The sequence below is a fragment of the Adiantum capillus-veneris genome, chromosome 2, assembly GCF_014529385.1.
Source record: "Adiantum capillus-veneris isolate H3 chromosome 2, ASM1452938v2, whole genome shotgun sequence".
NCBI classification, from domain to species: Eukaryota; Viridiplantae; Streptophyta; class Polypodiopsida; order Polypodiales; family Pteridaceae; genus Adiantum; species Adiantum capillus-veneris.
This window is the reverse complement of record NC_140932.1, coordinates 116,870,842-116,887,329: the sequence shown is the minus strand read 5'-3', so window position 1 is coordinate 116,887,329 and position 16,488 is coordinate 116,870,842. Positions and strand designations below refer to the sequence as shown.

Genomic DNA, 16,488 nt, shown 5'->3' with positions numbered 1-16,488 from the left:
ATTCATATGTACATTTGATGTACTAGCTCTATCATTACCTCTCCTTTGCACACGTTGGGTTGGGGCATAAGTAGGCTGTAACCCAAAGGCTTCAAGGTAAAGCTGCAATACATTTGGTGACTCTGACAGTTCATGCTCTTCCATCCGCTTTGAATCCATAGGTGGATAGTTCTTGAACTTCACCAAATAGCGTCTTGCAACTTGTCCTTTAACTTTTCTGTCCTTATGTGCCAAAACTTGCTCAAGTACGAGGATCTCATCAAGTTCCTCAACTTCTGGCTGATCCTCAACTGGCATATCTTCTGGCACATCACCCACGAAGGGTCTTAGAAGACTCACGTGAAACGCATTATGAATCTTCCACGCAACAGGCAGTTTCAGCCTGTAAGCCACATCGCTGATCTTGTCAAGCACTTGAAAAGGCCCATAGTAACGCATGCTGAGCTTAGGAAATAGCCGTTCCTTGCCCTTCATCTTCTTTAACCTTGCCTTTTCGAACCTTAAGAGAACCCAATCACCAGGTGATAGTAGCAATTCACGACGGTGACGATCAGCAGCCTTTTTCTGTTTTGCCTGAGTCTTCTCCAAGGCAACTTTAATCTTCTTATACATCTCATCCATGTTCTCAACATATCGATCTGCCTCAAAGATCTTGTCCTTTGTGTGCAAAATGGGAGGAACCTTTTTGCCGCCTTCAACAATTTCAAAAGGTGCTTTGCTAGTAGACGAATGCACCGTATTATTGTACGCATACTCAAGCCCTTATTATCTGACACATAGCATTTCAACAGATCTAAGACATTAGAATTGGCCTCTTCTGACTGTCCATCAGTTTGTGTGGATGAAACGAAGACGAGAACTTGAGCGTAGTACCCATGTTCTCAAACAATCCTCTCCAGAACAAACTAGTCATGCGAGGATCACGATCACTGATAATCGATTGTGGCATACCATGGTACTTAAACACATTGTACATGAACAAACGTGCCATCTGATCAGATTTTATTTTCTTCCTGACAGGGATAAAATGGGCTTGCTTGCTGAACGTGCAGATAATGGTCCATATACCATCATTCCCTGTTGGCGTCCTTGGAAGATCAAAGATAAAGTCCATACCAATGCTTTCCCATGGCTTATCCGGAATCGGGAGTGGTTGTAATAACCCTGGTGCCTTTTGCCTGTCAAACTTGACCTTTTGGCAAACTATGCATGCTCGCACAAAGGCATCCACATCTCTCCTCAAGGTAGGCCAATAGAAGAACGTCTCTACCGCTTTAACTGTTGCATCAATGCCACGATGCCCTGCATACGGTGGGACATGACTCTCTGCCATGACCTTATGTCGCAGTGGCCTAGTGACACAAAGTCTGCCATGCATCATCATAAAACCATCTCTGAGGAGGTAGTGCTCATGATGTTGCCCCTCTTGTAACTGTTCAAAGATCCTTGCAAAATCTTCATCAGCAGTATACTATTCCTTCATGTCATCTAACTCATGATGATAAGGAATTGACACAGCTGAAATTTGTGGCTTTCTTGATAACGCATCAGCCACAACATTCTTCTTGCCTTCCACATGCATAATCTGGAAGTGGAACATGGAAAGAATGTTCGCCCATCGCATATGCTTTTCGGATAACTTTGACTGTGTCAAGAAGTATCGCAAGGTCTGATGATCTGTTTGGACAACAAAATCAGCACCTAAGAGGTAGTGCTTCCAGCTAGAAAGCGCATGAATAACGGCCAACAGTTCTTTCTCATAGACTTGCATAGTCCTCTCTGGCCCTTGCAAAATTCGGCTTTCATAGGCTACTACCCGTCCATCTTGCATTAGCACTGCTCCGATGCTACTGCCACACGCGTCACACTGGACCACAAATGACTTCCTGAGATCTGGCAAAACAATAACTGGATCTGAAGTCAACTTTTCCTTTAAGAGACTAAAAGCTGAAATCTCTTTTTGGGTCCATCTGAAAGTGACCTCTTTCTTTTGCAATGCGTGAAGAGGCGATGCTATCTCTGCAAAATTTCTGATAAACCTTCTATAGTAGGAACACAATCCCAAGAAGCTTCTAACATCGTGCACAGTCTTCAAGTCTGGCCATGTCTTGATAGCTTCGACCTTTGCGGGATCCATTCTAACACCATCCTTTGAGACTATGTGGCCCAGAAAGTGGATCTCTTCGAGGAAGAATTCACTTTTCTTAGGATTGACAAGTAACCTGTGACTGCGCAGCTCTTCGAACACAATGGTCAAGTGACGCCTATGCTCCTCTTCATTCTTCGAATACACAATCATGTCATCGAAGAATGTTCCAACAAACTGTTGATGCGAGCGGAAAATCCGGTCCATCATTCTGTTGAACGTGGCAGGAGCATTTGTTAGCCCAAACGGCATCACTAGAAACTCATAAAGACCAAATGTCGTTCTAAACGCAGTCTTGTGCACATCCTCTGGGCTTATACGAATCTGATGGTACCCACTCTTCAGGTCTATCCTGCTGAAAATTGCAGCACCCTCTAAACGATCGAGAATATTATCAATGCGAGGAATAGGAAATCTATTCTTGATGGTATTCTTATTCAACGCACGGTAATCAATACACATGCGCCATGAGCCATCCTCCTTCTGCACTAGGAGCACTGGGGAGCAAAAGGGTGAAGAACTAGGCTGAATCAGCCCCTTCTCTAATAACTCCTCAACCTGGCCCATAATCTCTTTCTGCTGCGCCGCACTAACCCTGTAGGGAGGTCTATTTGGTGGGCTACACCCTGGCACCAAATCTATCCGATGGTCCTCAGGTCTCTCTGGCGGCAATTGCGACGGTAATGAATCAGAAAAACAGTCACTAAACTTTTGCAAAAATGCTGACCTTTCTTTATCTAACAGAGATAAATTTGACTGATCCCTATCTGAGACATCACGTGCAAAAATCAAGTACACAGAAAGATGATTCTTTATTACAGAAGTGATAGCACAAGCAGATACAATAGGGACTGACTCTCCTTTAAGCTTTACATCCAAGATGTGAGTTTTGCCCCTATGCTGTACAGTGATCTTTTTGTTGTAGGCATCCAAGACTCCATGCACTCGGAACATCCACGGGATCCCCAACAAGGCGTCACAACCTTCCAGCGGCATGATGTAAAACTCTTCAGTGTCCACATACGACTGAATATGCAGACGCAGTTTTCCAATGATGGGAGTAACACACTCTGAGTGGCCAGGACATGCCAACCCTGCCTCTGCTGTGTACCCCATCTCTTCAGCTTTGATGCTGAGCTTCATAGCTAACTCTGGTGAGATAAAGTTGGCTTTGGCACCTGGATCAAAGAAGATGAGTGCCGTCTGATCTCTAACTTTACCCCATGCCCTGCATAACTCACTGGCATCTGTGCTGGGCCTGTCACCCACCATGTCTGGCACTAAACCTGTCGTGGGTTTTGGCTTCTTACCTTTCTGGTCTTCTTTATCCTCTGAGTCAGCTGGCCTTTTCCTTTGTGGACAATTGATAGAAATATGACCAGGCTGCTCGCATATAAAGCATTTGTTCTCAGCCATTAGGACCTTCTTTTCCTCGAGCGACTTGCGCACAAAAGGCTTCCTTTTCTGTTTCTTTGCCTGCGCTCCAGAAGTCCCAGCTGAATCCTTGTCCTTGGTGGCCTTTTCTGACCCCTGTGACGCATCAGGAGCCGTCTTCACAAAGGGCTTCTTCGCTGAATTTTTCTTTTGCTGCCCTCCTTTGTCACTGCTCGGAAATCCACTGTCCTCTCCTTTCAACAAGGCAAGACCAGTGTTCGCAACTTCCATAAGCTGAGTAAGGGTAGCCACTCTGTTCTTTGTACAGTAATCGCGAAGCCCTTTAGGCAGCCCACAACAATACTTCTCTATCCGCTCTGTCAATGGCACAAATCTGTAGGAGGTCACTGAGAGTAATGTTTTACAAAACCTCCTATTGTACTCCAGCAAGCTCTTGCACGAAGCTGCCGTAAGCTGGTGCCAATCTGTCACGACATCGGCTTCAAATTCATTTGATAGCCAAGCAGATGCAAACATTTGCTTGAAGTAAACCCAAGTGGCGGGTGCCTGTCCTTGCATTAACAATGTCGTCCACCATGTAAGCGCATTGTCCTTTAAGAAAGTGGCAGCTTTCCTGACCTTCGAGGCCTCTGTAAAATTCCCTCCCGCATAAGCTGTATCAAACTGCTGGAGGAAAGTGAGTGCCTTTGTCTTATCTTCGAAACCACTGAAGGTACTGAACTTTACCGCTGCACCACCTTCTTTGTAAGCCTTCGGCTCTTCGGCTTCTCTAGTGCCCCCAAGTTGTCATACGGGATGGTCTGCAACATGGGCACTGTACTAGGCATGATCGGCACATGTTGGCCATTCACATTTTGCGTCAGAGGTGCGATATCTGGCTGCTGTCCAGAAAAACCAGCCATGCCAAAATGACCCTGTGGCACCCCAAACTGGCCCTGGTTGCCGTGGAAACCTTGCTGCATGCCGATAGTACCATACATGGGGTTTGGCATGATGCCTTGCATACCTCCAAACACTGTTCCTGGCATGTACGGCCGACTTCCAGACGCATAACCAGCCATACTTTGGAACACTGATCCACCCCCGAAATACCCAGGATGTACCGTGGGTGGTGGAAAAATTGAGTGTATAGCCCGGTATCCAGCTCCCTGTCCATTCAAGACAGCATGCTGGCTCTGAAAGGTGGCGGGCTGAACTGGCATAACTTGTGGAATAGGCGTTCTAGCCACCTGTTCAAGCACGGGAGGAACCTGCTTTGGAGCCCCCGACTCCGCAACATGCAAGTGTTCCCTTTCCTCCTGCGCCTCATGAAGTACCTGGGCTTGAGCTTCAACAAGCTCCGTACGCGGCGTAGGTTGCCTATTTTGCTGTTGCACTGGTGGCACTTGCAAGAATTCCATAAACCTCGGATTCTGTACCAGCTGCGAAAAGACATTCACCGCGGCAACTAACCGAGTCTTAAACGCATCATCCTCAAGTTGCCCTGTCATAAAGCCCTGTACTACTGGAGGGACATTCACGTTGACAGGAGGTACAGATTGACGTGGCCGTGAGCTCTCGCCAATCTCAAAAACCATAGGAATCTCCTGCCTGTCCTTTGGAGAGGAACCCTCTTCCATAATTCCCTTCCCCTTGTCGGCCATAGTGTAATCCCCGTGTTCTTGCACTGTGTGTCTTTACCCTAAACAATCCAGGCTCACTCTTTGAGGAAAAAGTGATTGATATCCCGGCAATGGAACCATGAAACCGGCCCGTAGGGCGGTAGGCGTTGGCTTTCACCCGTAATTCTTTACTTTATACACACACACTGAGCACTTTGCAAAGAGAACCTGTAATGGGAATTAACACTTAATCACACACACAGCTCGGAAGCTAGAATGCTCCGAGCAGACGCCGACAACCTGTAGGTCCCAAAATTGGCGCCCCTTTCGGTATTTCTTTATTCTCTAGGAGGGTAAATTACAAGGTAAGGTCCTGGGAATCCTTCACGTGTATCCACCTAGATACCATTTGATTTGGCCAAATTTCGGCAGCATAACAGCCCCAAAACTTGCGCGAAACCAATTCCCCTGCTGGAACTCGCTTGCACTGTCGTATACCCTCTGATTCCTGTCCAAAAACAGTAAATTCAGCACGCTGTATTTACTGGTTTTTGGCCTTTTTTTCAGCCCCAAACAGTCCCCTAACTGTCCTTTGCCAGTGGGGCACGATTCCCAATGGTCCTGGCGTCCGTATGGCTGAAAAACAGTGAATTTACAGCGCATACACAGCGCTGATTTTGCACCTGTACGGTGAGGTTATGACCCTCACCAGTGCCTGCTTTGGAGCAGCAGTTAGCTACCCCTGTTCCTGCTCAAGGAGGCTCTTGCCTCAGCACAAAAGCATGAACCCACACAACTGTACATCAGTCAAATGAATAGCCCTCTTGTGGGGCATCACATAACTGCACGTAGGGGAGAGAGAGAGCAGTGTGTAGTGTGCAGGGCATCACTCCTAGCACCACACTGTACATGAGAGGGAAAGAAAGCACTCCATAGCTCTTAACCTGTGACAGGTTGCAAATGAGGCTCATCCCAGCTTAAAAATTCAGCGCCCATTTTTCTGGAAGAGGCAAGTCCCTGAAAATGTGACACTTGGCGCATTTACAAGCATTTTCCCGTTTCGGGTTCCCCGCTTAAAAATATCCCAACCGACGCGTTAGTTGACTTCGCGGCAGAGTTATAAAGTGTTCCCCTAGTCATACCGGAGGTAATGACGCGAACACATTTCACGGCCCAAAATAGCAGTTCCCTAAATTTTAGGAGATGCTTCCGTTGGGCTCCCACTGGTCTTCTGACCATCTATCCTCATTGGGACCGCATCCAAAAGTGCAATGTGGCCCAACTGTCGGATACTTTTTGTTGGTAGTTCCACCTTGACTTTACGCCTTAATTGAGTTCACTTCCTAGTATCCACCAACTTGCTAAGTGCGACGGGGGGACCTATATGATCTTGCTCTAAGCCTAGACATCCTCTTACCATACGAATTCCAGTGCCGACCACTTCCCGTCTACGGGTGAATCTACCGTTCACATTGGCCATACAATGTCCGACCGTTTGCTACTTCAAAAAGAGGGTCTTAAACAAATAAAATAAACCCCATTGGAAAGAAACCAACAACCAAGGTTAGCAGTTGCCACATCTCTGTGACATGGTTAATAACTGCCACGTCCTCGTGACATAGGCTGTTGCTGTGGCGCCTGTCGTCGTCGACCACAGACCTGCTGCCATCCTTCCTCCGTTGGAGCCCCAGGCTGAGAGGGTGGCCCTGCATGTGTGCACTGTCTCTGTTTGTGGCTGCTGGCCAGCCCTTGCAGGCTAGGGCTGAGTCTGTGGTGTAGGTCGAGGCCTCCTCCGTGGACAGGCCTTCGCAAGATGGCCCATCTGTCGACAAATGAAGCACTGGTTCGGGAGGCCCGAATACTCCACACTCTGTCTAAACCAACCCCCACTCACCCGAGACAGAAGAATGACCTTCGGGAGCGTGTGAGTGTGTCTGACCAAAACGCGAATTGAGGGAATGCAAGCCGCCTTGGCAACTGCTACTGAGGCTGCCGTGCGAGGTGTCTCTAGGACAGTCCCAATGGCTGAGCCTATCCTGGACAAAAGTGGTAAGTACTCCCTCCTTAAACCCGGAAAGCAGACAGAGATGGGGATGTCTGCCTCCTCTAGTAGAACATCCGAAGTAGGGTCGAAACCATGTCTCCATTGTCGAAAGTGGGCTCGTGCTGCTCGGATGGTCAATGGACTAATGGCGATGACCTTGGACGCCATCTCGGAGGTCTCAAACTCGATCTGATAGTAACCTCGTCCGAGTATCTGTACGTCCAAGATCTTGCCCACCTCTGCGAGAAGACGGGCTGGAGAAGGTCACACAGCTCTCCTCTGTTAGGTCGGGTGCTGAGAATCTTGCAGAGGACAGAATTCACCTGCAAGCGCTCTACCTCTGCGGCTAGGTCGCTTGCTCTGCCGGTGAAAGAGCAAGTCAAATGGTGGGCTCAACGGGGTCGGGCGAGGGGGCTTTGGACGAGTCCCTCTGTGGCGGAGCTGGAGCCTCCATCTGTGTCTACTGCTATGGCGAAGAAGCGGACGGAGAAAAGACTCTGCAACCGAGCGCGCCGAGCACTATCCGAAGACGGGGGGGGGGGGGGGGGGGGCGGGGTGGGCTGCCGCGCGCAAGGACAGGTGAGGGCGGGGGCTGCGAGGAGGAGGGAGGGGGGCAGCGATGGCGCAGCAGGGGGGAGGTTAGTAGTAGTAAGCACGCTCCTAGAGATACTTCTTTCTCGAAATCCGGCCATTTTGAGAAGGATATAAATAAAGTTTCTAGACGTCAGAACATTCCAGTCAAGTTTGCTACTTTCACGCAAGAGAAGATGGTTCCAAAGATATCGCTTTCATTCGACAGTTTGAAGTTGCCTTCGCAAACGGTAATTTCTCAAAAGCATTGAAGATGATTCATGTAACCAAGCATCACAAGGGATTACGAGTACTTGGTGGTATAGCAAAGCTCTGCAAGGAATTCAAAACAAGACCTGCATTCAATTCAAGGTTGAATTTTTCCACAAATTTGTTTCCTCTACGCTTTGAGGAAGGCATCTAAGAAGATTAGGATTGGTTTGCCCAATAGAAGCACGAGCGAGTTACAGATTTTGTAAACAAGTATTGGCTTACTCTCTTAATGGTGGCTCCATTCTTGAGTCTCTTTGAGGAAGAAATTCAGTGAAGGACTTTTCCGCGAACTTCGTAGATGCATGCAAATATATCCGCAAGATACTTTGCAGCAGATGGTGGAGTCAACCATGCGCTGAAAGTGTACACTTTAGTGTACGAACAATCAAATCCCCATAGTGCGACAAGAACCATTGAACATAGAAACAACAAATTTACCTCTCCTTGAAGGATACATGGCTATCTGGAGAAAGTTTTGGAGTAAGGAATTCCTATTCACTCCACCTCCCAAGACTTTAAAACAGAAGGCCCTCAACATTAAGCGAGAGGGGAAGTCTTTGATCAAAGTTCAATCTTTGAGGAAATCATAAAGCGTGTTTTGCTTTTTCCGCACAACATATGCATAGGTCAAACAAGACCGATCACTCTTGAGTGATTATGAGAGTAGGATCAAGTTGGAACTTTGTTCTATGAGATGAACTGGTTTGATTAACCATCTGGAAGGTCCATTGATAAGTTCCATTTATCTGAGTATATTTTATATTGTTATGCGCTCCCGTTTGTGACAATTGTTGCCTTAATTTCTAATATGAGACCCTTGAGGAAATGACCAACCAGAGTTTTCCAGGCTGGTCTATCTGTCACAAGACGGGCACCACGTGCCAATAGAAAAGAATAGACTGATCAGACTTTTAGCACTTCAATAACAACTGAAGTGAGAGAGAGAGAGACGACACGTGACACGGAGTGGCGGAATTCCACCCCAGAGAGTATTGGCCCCAAACCTTGGCGCCCCTTTCGGTATTTCTTTATATTGCATCAACACAATACAAGCCGGTACTCCAGACTCTGCACCTTCTCTAGGAAGCATGCCAGAGAATGAGCCCTAACCTCATATTTAAAGGCCCTTGGCCTAAAAAGCAATTATAGTGAAAAGCCTTTAAAACTCAAAAGCTTTTGGTCCAAAAGCAAAGCCAAAAAGCTGCTAGCGTAATTTACGAAAATCCGTACAGCCTGCCACGTCATCAGCCAATGCAAAACGTGGAAATTCGTACAAGCTGCCACGTCATCATGCCAACGCAATTTTTGAAAATCTGCCATGTCATCAGTTTGCGCAAGTGTGTGTGTGGGTCTTGCTTTATTTTACTTCCTTTATGTCACTTGGGGCCCCATCGGACGGGGTCCCCATAAGTTGGTAGGACTTCTTCTGTTACTTGTTCTTCTTAGGGTTTAGGCCCCTCGGCTAGCATCTGCAAGTTGGCTCCATTCTTTAAGCTTTGACACGTCAGCAGTTTGTGACACTATTTGTCCCAACTAATCGTGCTATCATACCCCTAAACTGTTGAGCAAAATCCTCTACTAACATATCCCCTTGCTTCATCTTTTTTAACCTTTTTAGGACATCATTAGGTGTCTTCTCCTTTCTGCATCTAGAAAGGAAGGCATCCCTAAAGGGATCAAAATGTTAAGACTTACACCACTCTGTTGCTTCACTCAGGTCTAGGGCATACTTGTACGGCTAGTATGTCTCCGGGTTGGCCGCCCATTGCATTGTCTGGCCTGCCACTTTTTGGGCCGGTCGCCCGTCTTTTCTCGGAGCGCCATACATATATTTTTTCCTTGCTGGGTTGTGGGGTTTTCATGCATTGCCCTACCTCCCCTTGGGCACCTATGTATGGGGCCAGGGGGTACCCACTTCCACAAATCACAGATCGATCTGGCACATTGTATTGAGGGTCTCTTGTTCTGGTGGGGCTGATCGCCCCCTCTTCCACACACTAGTGTTTCTCTCTCTCTTTCTCTCTCTCTCTCTCTCTCTCTCTCTCTCTCTCTCTCTTTCTCTTTAAGGTCTCTTGGGATAGTTTCCTACGAAGTTAAAATTCTCTTCTTCTTCTTCTTCTTCTCTCTCTCTCTCTCTCTCTCTCTCTCTCTCTCTCTCTTCCGCACACGCGCACTCTCGCATGGTATCAGAGGCCCAATTTTCCATGGTCTGGGACCGGGCGCAACACCTTCTGCATCAGGTTCTCCCTCCCAAGAAGAAGATCAGCCAGCGTTTTGCATCAGCCAGGCAAGTGATGGGATATGCTGTTTTTTCATCACAGAGAAACCCTTCTCCACCTACGTTTTTGCTCTTCCACATGGCGATCAACCTCCTGGCAGCCAGCGCCAGCCTTTTCAGGCACTTTCCTTGCCAGAAATCCCCTCCCTCCACCTGCGTTTTTGGGTAGATACATCTGCGTTTTCAGCCAGCAGCTGTGTTTTTGGCAGGCTGCTGCGTTTTCAGCAGAGGAGGGGAGCGGTTGGCCACACCCTCTACAAATTCTCTCTCCAACCCAGCTTGGAATGCGGTGCCTTGCCGGCGAGAATCCTCTTCGTTCACTTCAGTTTTCAGCCATTCCCCACTGCTGTTTTTTCTCTGTTTTCAGCCCTCCGACGGCTGTGCACACAGAGATAACCCTCCCTACACCCTTTGCACCGCTCCGGACCATGCCGGGAGCATCGCTGAAAATTCGCTGGACAGCAGCGTTTTCATCACCTCACAGTTGCGTTTTTGGGTGGACAGCAGCCTCTTGGCTTGTGTTTTTCACAGAGGACGAAGTTACCTCTTGCAGGACACCATCCGGTGATGGTCTGTGCGGTCTCTCAGTGACTGCTGCAGTACACGGTATCTTCGACATTGGCTTGATCATCTACGCACGTACGATCCTTGGGAGATCCATTCATTCCAGCCATCATTCGGCGGTTCTGCACTCCAGAGGGGGTGGTGACTTGTGGTTTGCTATGGAGAGGGGGTATCTTCGACATCGGCTTGATTATCTACGGGCGTACAATCCTTGGGAGATCCATTCATGCCAGCCATCATTCGGCGGGAGTGCACTCGAGAGGGGATGGTGACTTGTGATTTGCTATGGACACACCTACGCACTCATCAAAGGAGTTCACACGAGATATGGCCATGCTCATGGTATATGGGATTGGGACATTCCGAGAGAAGACACCACCATCTTGGGTGGACAGACACTTACCACTTGACCTCGACACGTAAGATCACTTGCTTACACAGGAGCATCTACATGGACTTAGGGAGAGGATCTTGGGTCTCTTCTTGAATAGGTTCATTGCTTGGATCTACAGACGGGAGTGGGACTTCAGTGTTTTGGACTCTCTTGGAGAGTTTACCCACGAGAAGCGGGAGATCAGGCATCATTACGCGACTACATCCGGAGTCACCCGGAGCTTGGCTTGAATGGTAGTGCAGTTGCTCTTCTACACTCCTGATGATTCGGATTGCTACCTTCAGAGTTGCTTACACTCACCCTTGGTAACCTTACAACAGACTTATCCCCGGACCTGGGCAGTAGGCCACTCCCAGCTCATTTACATTGAGAGCCACACGGAGATGTGGTTTGGGACGTTGTTGGCATGGATTCTGTTTTGGTTGACACTGGTGGATTGAAGGCAGGAGATAAACGCAAGACGGCGCAGACAGATTGGTTTGGCCTTTCCTCTTTTCAAAGGTTCTTCACAATGCAGACTTCTTCGTCTGGCTTTCCTTCTTCATACAGGATGATCACGGTGCAGACAGCTTGGTCTGACTACACCTCTTCTCAGAGGCCCTTCACAGCGCTGACTGTTAGAGTTTGGCTTTTCCCTCACCTTGGATTACCCTACCTACTGACAGGACACCATCCAGTGGTAGTCCGTGTGGTCTATCGGTGACTGCTGTTGCTTATTATAGCTTCTATAGTGCAGATTGCTTAGTCTGGCTATTCTTGTTTCGGAGGATGTTTACGACGTAGATTGCTACATCTGGCCTTCCTGGAGTTTTACACAGCTTAGCCACCTGGCCACACTGGGTTGTAGGTTCGTTCATTGACATGCTTCCATTCATTCTCATGACGGTTCCTGGGCTTCTCCATTTTCTCCAGACGGTTTGACTAGAGACACCACAGATCCTATTGGGAAGGACACTTGTAGGTCTATCGACACTTCTTTCACGACAAGGAGTTGTTTTCACACTCAGTTGAGGACCTTCAGTATCTTCACCCTGTATCGGCGGAGTACAACAGTTTGCTACACTGCTCGTGCTGACATCTTTCCATTGAGATTTCTTGGCGGTCGTGACACCCAGACTGCTGCAGACATCGCAGCAAACATCTTCATCATTTGCCTCACATCTTCGGCTTTAGGCGGTTTGTTCAACATCAGGTGCTGAGAGGGGGTGTTAGACTTACACCACTCTGTTGCTTCACTCAGGTCTAGGGCATACATGTACGGCTAGTATGTCTCCGGGCTGGCCACCCACTGCATTGTTCGGCCGCCCACTTCTGGGCCGGCCGCTTGTCTTTTGTCGGGGTGCCCTACATATATTTTTTCCTTGCTGGGTCGTGGGGTTTTCTTTGCATTGCCCTGCCTCCCCTTGGGCACCTATATATGGGGCCAGGGGGGTACCGGGTCGAGCAATGCCAAATGAAGCCTTATTGAAGCCCCGCGACTTTATAATACTGGACAAGTCATTATTAATAATTAAGTATTAATAAGAGGTGCTTCATATGCTGCGAAACTACCTAGGCCAGATACTAATGCTACATTCCTATAATGGAAACACTCCCCAGTGCCTACACCTAGCAGACACCGGCAGTGCTCTTGTGCAATCAAAGGGTATACAAATAATCTTAAGTGCCTGGACATGCACGTCGTGTGAACAGGCTCACAGGTTAAATAACATTCCTATGTTGTCCTAAACCCTAGAAGTAAGTAGTACAGCTTGCCCACATGCACATAGGGTTAGATGTGCACATGACAAAACCGCTCTAAATAAGTACCAAATCTGAGACACAAATGGACAGCCAGCAAACTGTCTCTCCTTTGACCGACTTCTTCGCCTTCAAATCCAGATCTATACTCCAGCAAAAGTGACCTCTCTGAATCTGAAATTTACTGTAGCCAATAGACAACCTACCATGCCCTCCAGAATTGGCACTTGATGCGACAATACCAGATCTGAATCTGAAAAAACGCATGAAAAGCTAACCAATCTTTGAAAATGTCAGAAAAGCACCGGACACGCTGCAAAAACACGTGAAGTGGCAGCTGAATCTCTACACGGGAGCTATGATACCACGTGAGAAGTGGCAACGGAAGATGAACGGATATTGCTGAAAATATTGGTAGCAGGTGCACAATCCCTCAGATCTGAGGGTGGACAACAGAAATGTGGAACCTCTGAGAGCAACCCCGTCGCGGTGATCTCCCAGATTTGGAGTGTACGCGCAGATGGAGAGTCGCCTAGGGCAAGAGAGGGCACTGTAGGAAGGGAACTTGCAAAAATGCATAGGCACAACAGAGAGGAGGGAAATCTGGCAAAAACGTTGGAGAGAGAGAAAGGGAGAGCCAAAACATTGGCAAGCTACTGATGATGCACTACTACAATGACCAAAGGCCCCCCCCGGGCCCCTCCCCCCTTCTTCCCTTTTATATATAGGGAGAAGGCCAAAGATTGCCCTACCTCATTGTAAAACCCCATGGCCCATAAAATAGGGGAAAATGGGAAAACACTGCTAAAAAACCTAAAAATTGCCCGTAGGTGGAAATCAACAGTATTGGCAATCTAGGAAAAATACCAAGGACTTGGGACCACAAGGGGTACAATCTATGACAGTGGCAACACATGGTAGGAACATGCGGAAAATGAGACAACTACATCACATAGGCCGGACACAGCCACAAAACATGATCAACCCCTGGGAGAAACCAAGGCACTAGCAGTTCCGCGAGGATGGCCTGGAGAGGTGACAAATTCTAATACAGTGATTGAAAAAGACCACCAAATGTAGCCACATAAGGAGTGCGATCAATAGCACTAGAAAATTTGTCATTTAGTGTGGCTTGAAACAGTGACAAATATTGTTGATCATGAGCATATGCTTTGAGAACATCAAAAGCTAATTGATTGTAGATCTTAGTTTGATCGTGAGATTGTGGATGAAATGCGCTTGAAATATTAAGTTGTGCGCCAAATTTCAAACAAAGCATGTGAGAAATGTGAAGTGGATAGTGTATCACGATCAGATACAGCAGAGCACAAGTAGTCTAGCCACATCGTGTGGCGTAACACTAGCCTTGCAAGGAGGACAAGCATACACACTTACGAAAGTGATGAATCTCCAGTGAATTGCCCAATGTGATCCCAATATTTATTTTGGCTTTAGGTATTTATTTTACTTATTTTTCAAAATCTTGGGTAGGGCAATTTGCCTAGGTGACTATATATGCAACGCACTGCCCCCATTGTAAAATCATCAATCTATCAATTCATTGGTTGGTTGGTTCATTATTCTCTCTCTCTCTCTCTCTCTCTCTCTCTCTCTCTCTCTCTCTCTCTCTCTCTCTGTGCTTGGTTCGGACGCTTCCGCATCGTCAACTTTGACAAAGATGTCCTCAAATAGGTCCTCAACAATCGGCAAAGGCATTAGGAGACCTTACTGCTTGCCATGAGGAACCTTAACTTGTTGACAAATGGAACACTTCGTTACATAATTGTACACATCCTTTTTCATTTTAGGCAAGTAAAAGAGTATAGTGTTCATTAATCAAATTGTCTTTCACATGCATCACTTCAAGTCCTTGATCATCCTAGCACAAGGAAGTTATTTCTATTTGGAACGAGTAGAGGTTGATAAAGAGTATTGATCGGCAATATAGTTATCATCTCTCAAATGTAACATTGCGAGCTCTGGATTGTCTCAGCATAAACACGTTTGCAGTGTGTACTGCCAACGAAGGATATCTAAAAAACTAGAATTAATGATTCCTCACGTGACATTCCAAGGGTCCATAAGAAAGAGTAAGACTGAGAGAGAGTTTTTTTTTCATGTTCAAGACTTCAAGTTGAATTAGCAAAGCGTAAAAGCATTCCAAAAGTATCAATTCGGTGTGAATGACTCATAAATAAAGCTGCAGCAAGTGCACCTTAGGATTTACCTTCTTTTGTGGAGTGAAGTAAAAAGTAACAATGTTGCAGGCAAGATCCTGTTACTGGAGCTGTCCGTCCAGTGGTGTTCTTGTCCGGACGTGTGAATGGCCAGTATATTATAGAGGGACTGTCATCAGGCTTCATGTTCTTGCTGGGTGGTCTTGGTTTCATTCTGCTTGACCTTGCTGTGGACAAGAACAGGGCTAAATCAGTCCGCCTCTCCTTCCTAGGAGCAGGCGTTTCCTTCATATCCATCTCTTATGCCATGAGCATGCTGTTTGTTCGAATCAAAATTCCTGCTTACCTTCGTTAGTAAGAATTGAGAAGCTTGTGAAGACACATTCTGCTTACATGTAAACTCAGTTTTGTTGAATGTTGAGTGATGGACTATTTTCACCCATTGTGAGACGGCTGTCGCACATAATGGTTGCAGTAGTCTCACAATAACTTTTTTTCTGTGTGGTGTCACTATACTATCTGGAGACTCTGTGCCATAAGACTTCTTCATATGCAAGCATAAGAGGTCTTGTCTTGGAGTTTTTATTTTTGAGAAAGTATTATTATAGTTTTGCAATGAGCGTTTATTATTTACATCCGTACTCCGTTTGGCTTGTGTCAAATTTTGTGCGTGTGCACATATTTGAAGTGTGGTTTGAGTGTTGTTTTAGACCGTCAGCACTTGAAACAGGCGAGATAGATGCATGCATGTAACAATTTGCGGTTGGTCTACTTGTCTCATCTACTTTTTGACATCACAAGGAAAAACCTGATCCAGTTTATCATAATTTCCTCAATATCGATACAGTATTAGGGCTACGCTTTCTTTTGTCGATTCACGTCTCTTTGTAGTTGGACATTATAGATTATTCTTAGAAGTAACTGCCAGCTTGACTTTTTTATAATCATGACAGTCTATTCTTGACTCACTAGTGCAAAGCTAATTTTAAGCCAATTTGAGGTAATGCAGTTTTTTCATACCACTGATGAGGGACTGTTATTCTTGTGAGCTCACTTTTGGGAGTGTTTTGGACAGTTTTAGAAGTGCATTGTTTTTTTTTAATAATAAGTGCACCGAAGTTGAGAGTCTGCATTGCAGGCTTCAGCGGATAATGCGGTCTAAGCTTTTTCAGTGTTTTGCGAAGCATGAATGTAACACTTCTAACGTCTTCCTAAGTCACCGACAAAGCATGCTGTTCAAGCATTTTTAAGCTAAATTCAATCTGGGTGACTCGGCAATTAATCATGGCTTCTGTTTCAAGGGATT

The 16,488-nt window shown here is 46.6% G+C and overlaps 1 protein-coding gene across 1 annotated transcript in view; it reads left to right on the top strand.

The window, feature by feature from the left end:
• LOC147463449 (uncharacterized) overlaps positions 1–15,815 on the top strand; it is a 45,981-nt gene extending 30,166 nt beyond the window's left edge. The window contains exon 2 of the mRNA XM_086488930.1: positions 15,273–15,815. Within this exon, the coding sequence (XP_086345056.1) occupies positions 15,273–15,537 (265 nt within the window). The 3' untranslated portion in view covers positions 15,538–15,815. The remainder of the gene's footprint in view (positions 1–15,272) is intronic.
• Positions 15,816–16,488: the final 673 nt, after the last annotated feature.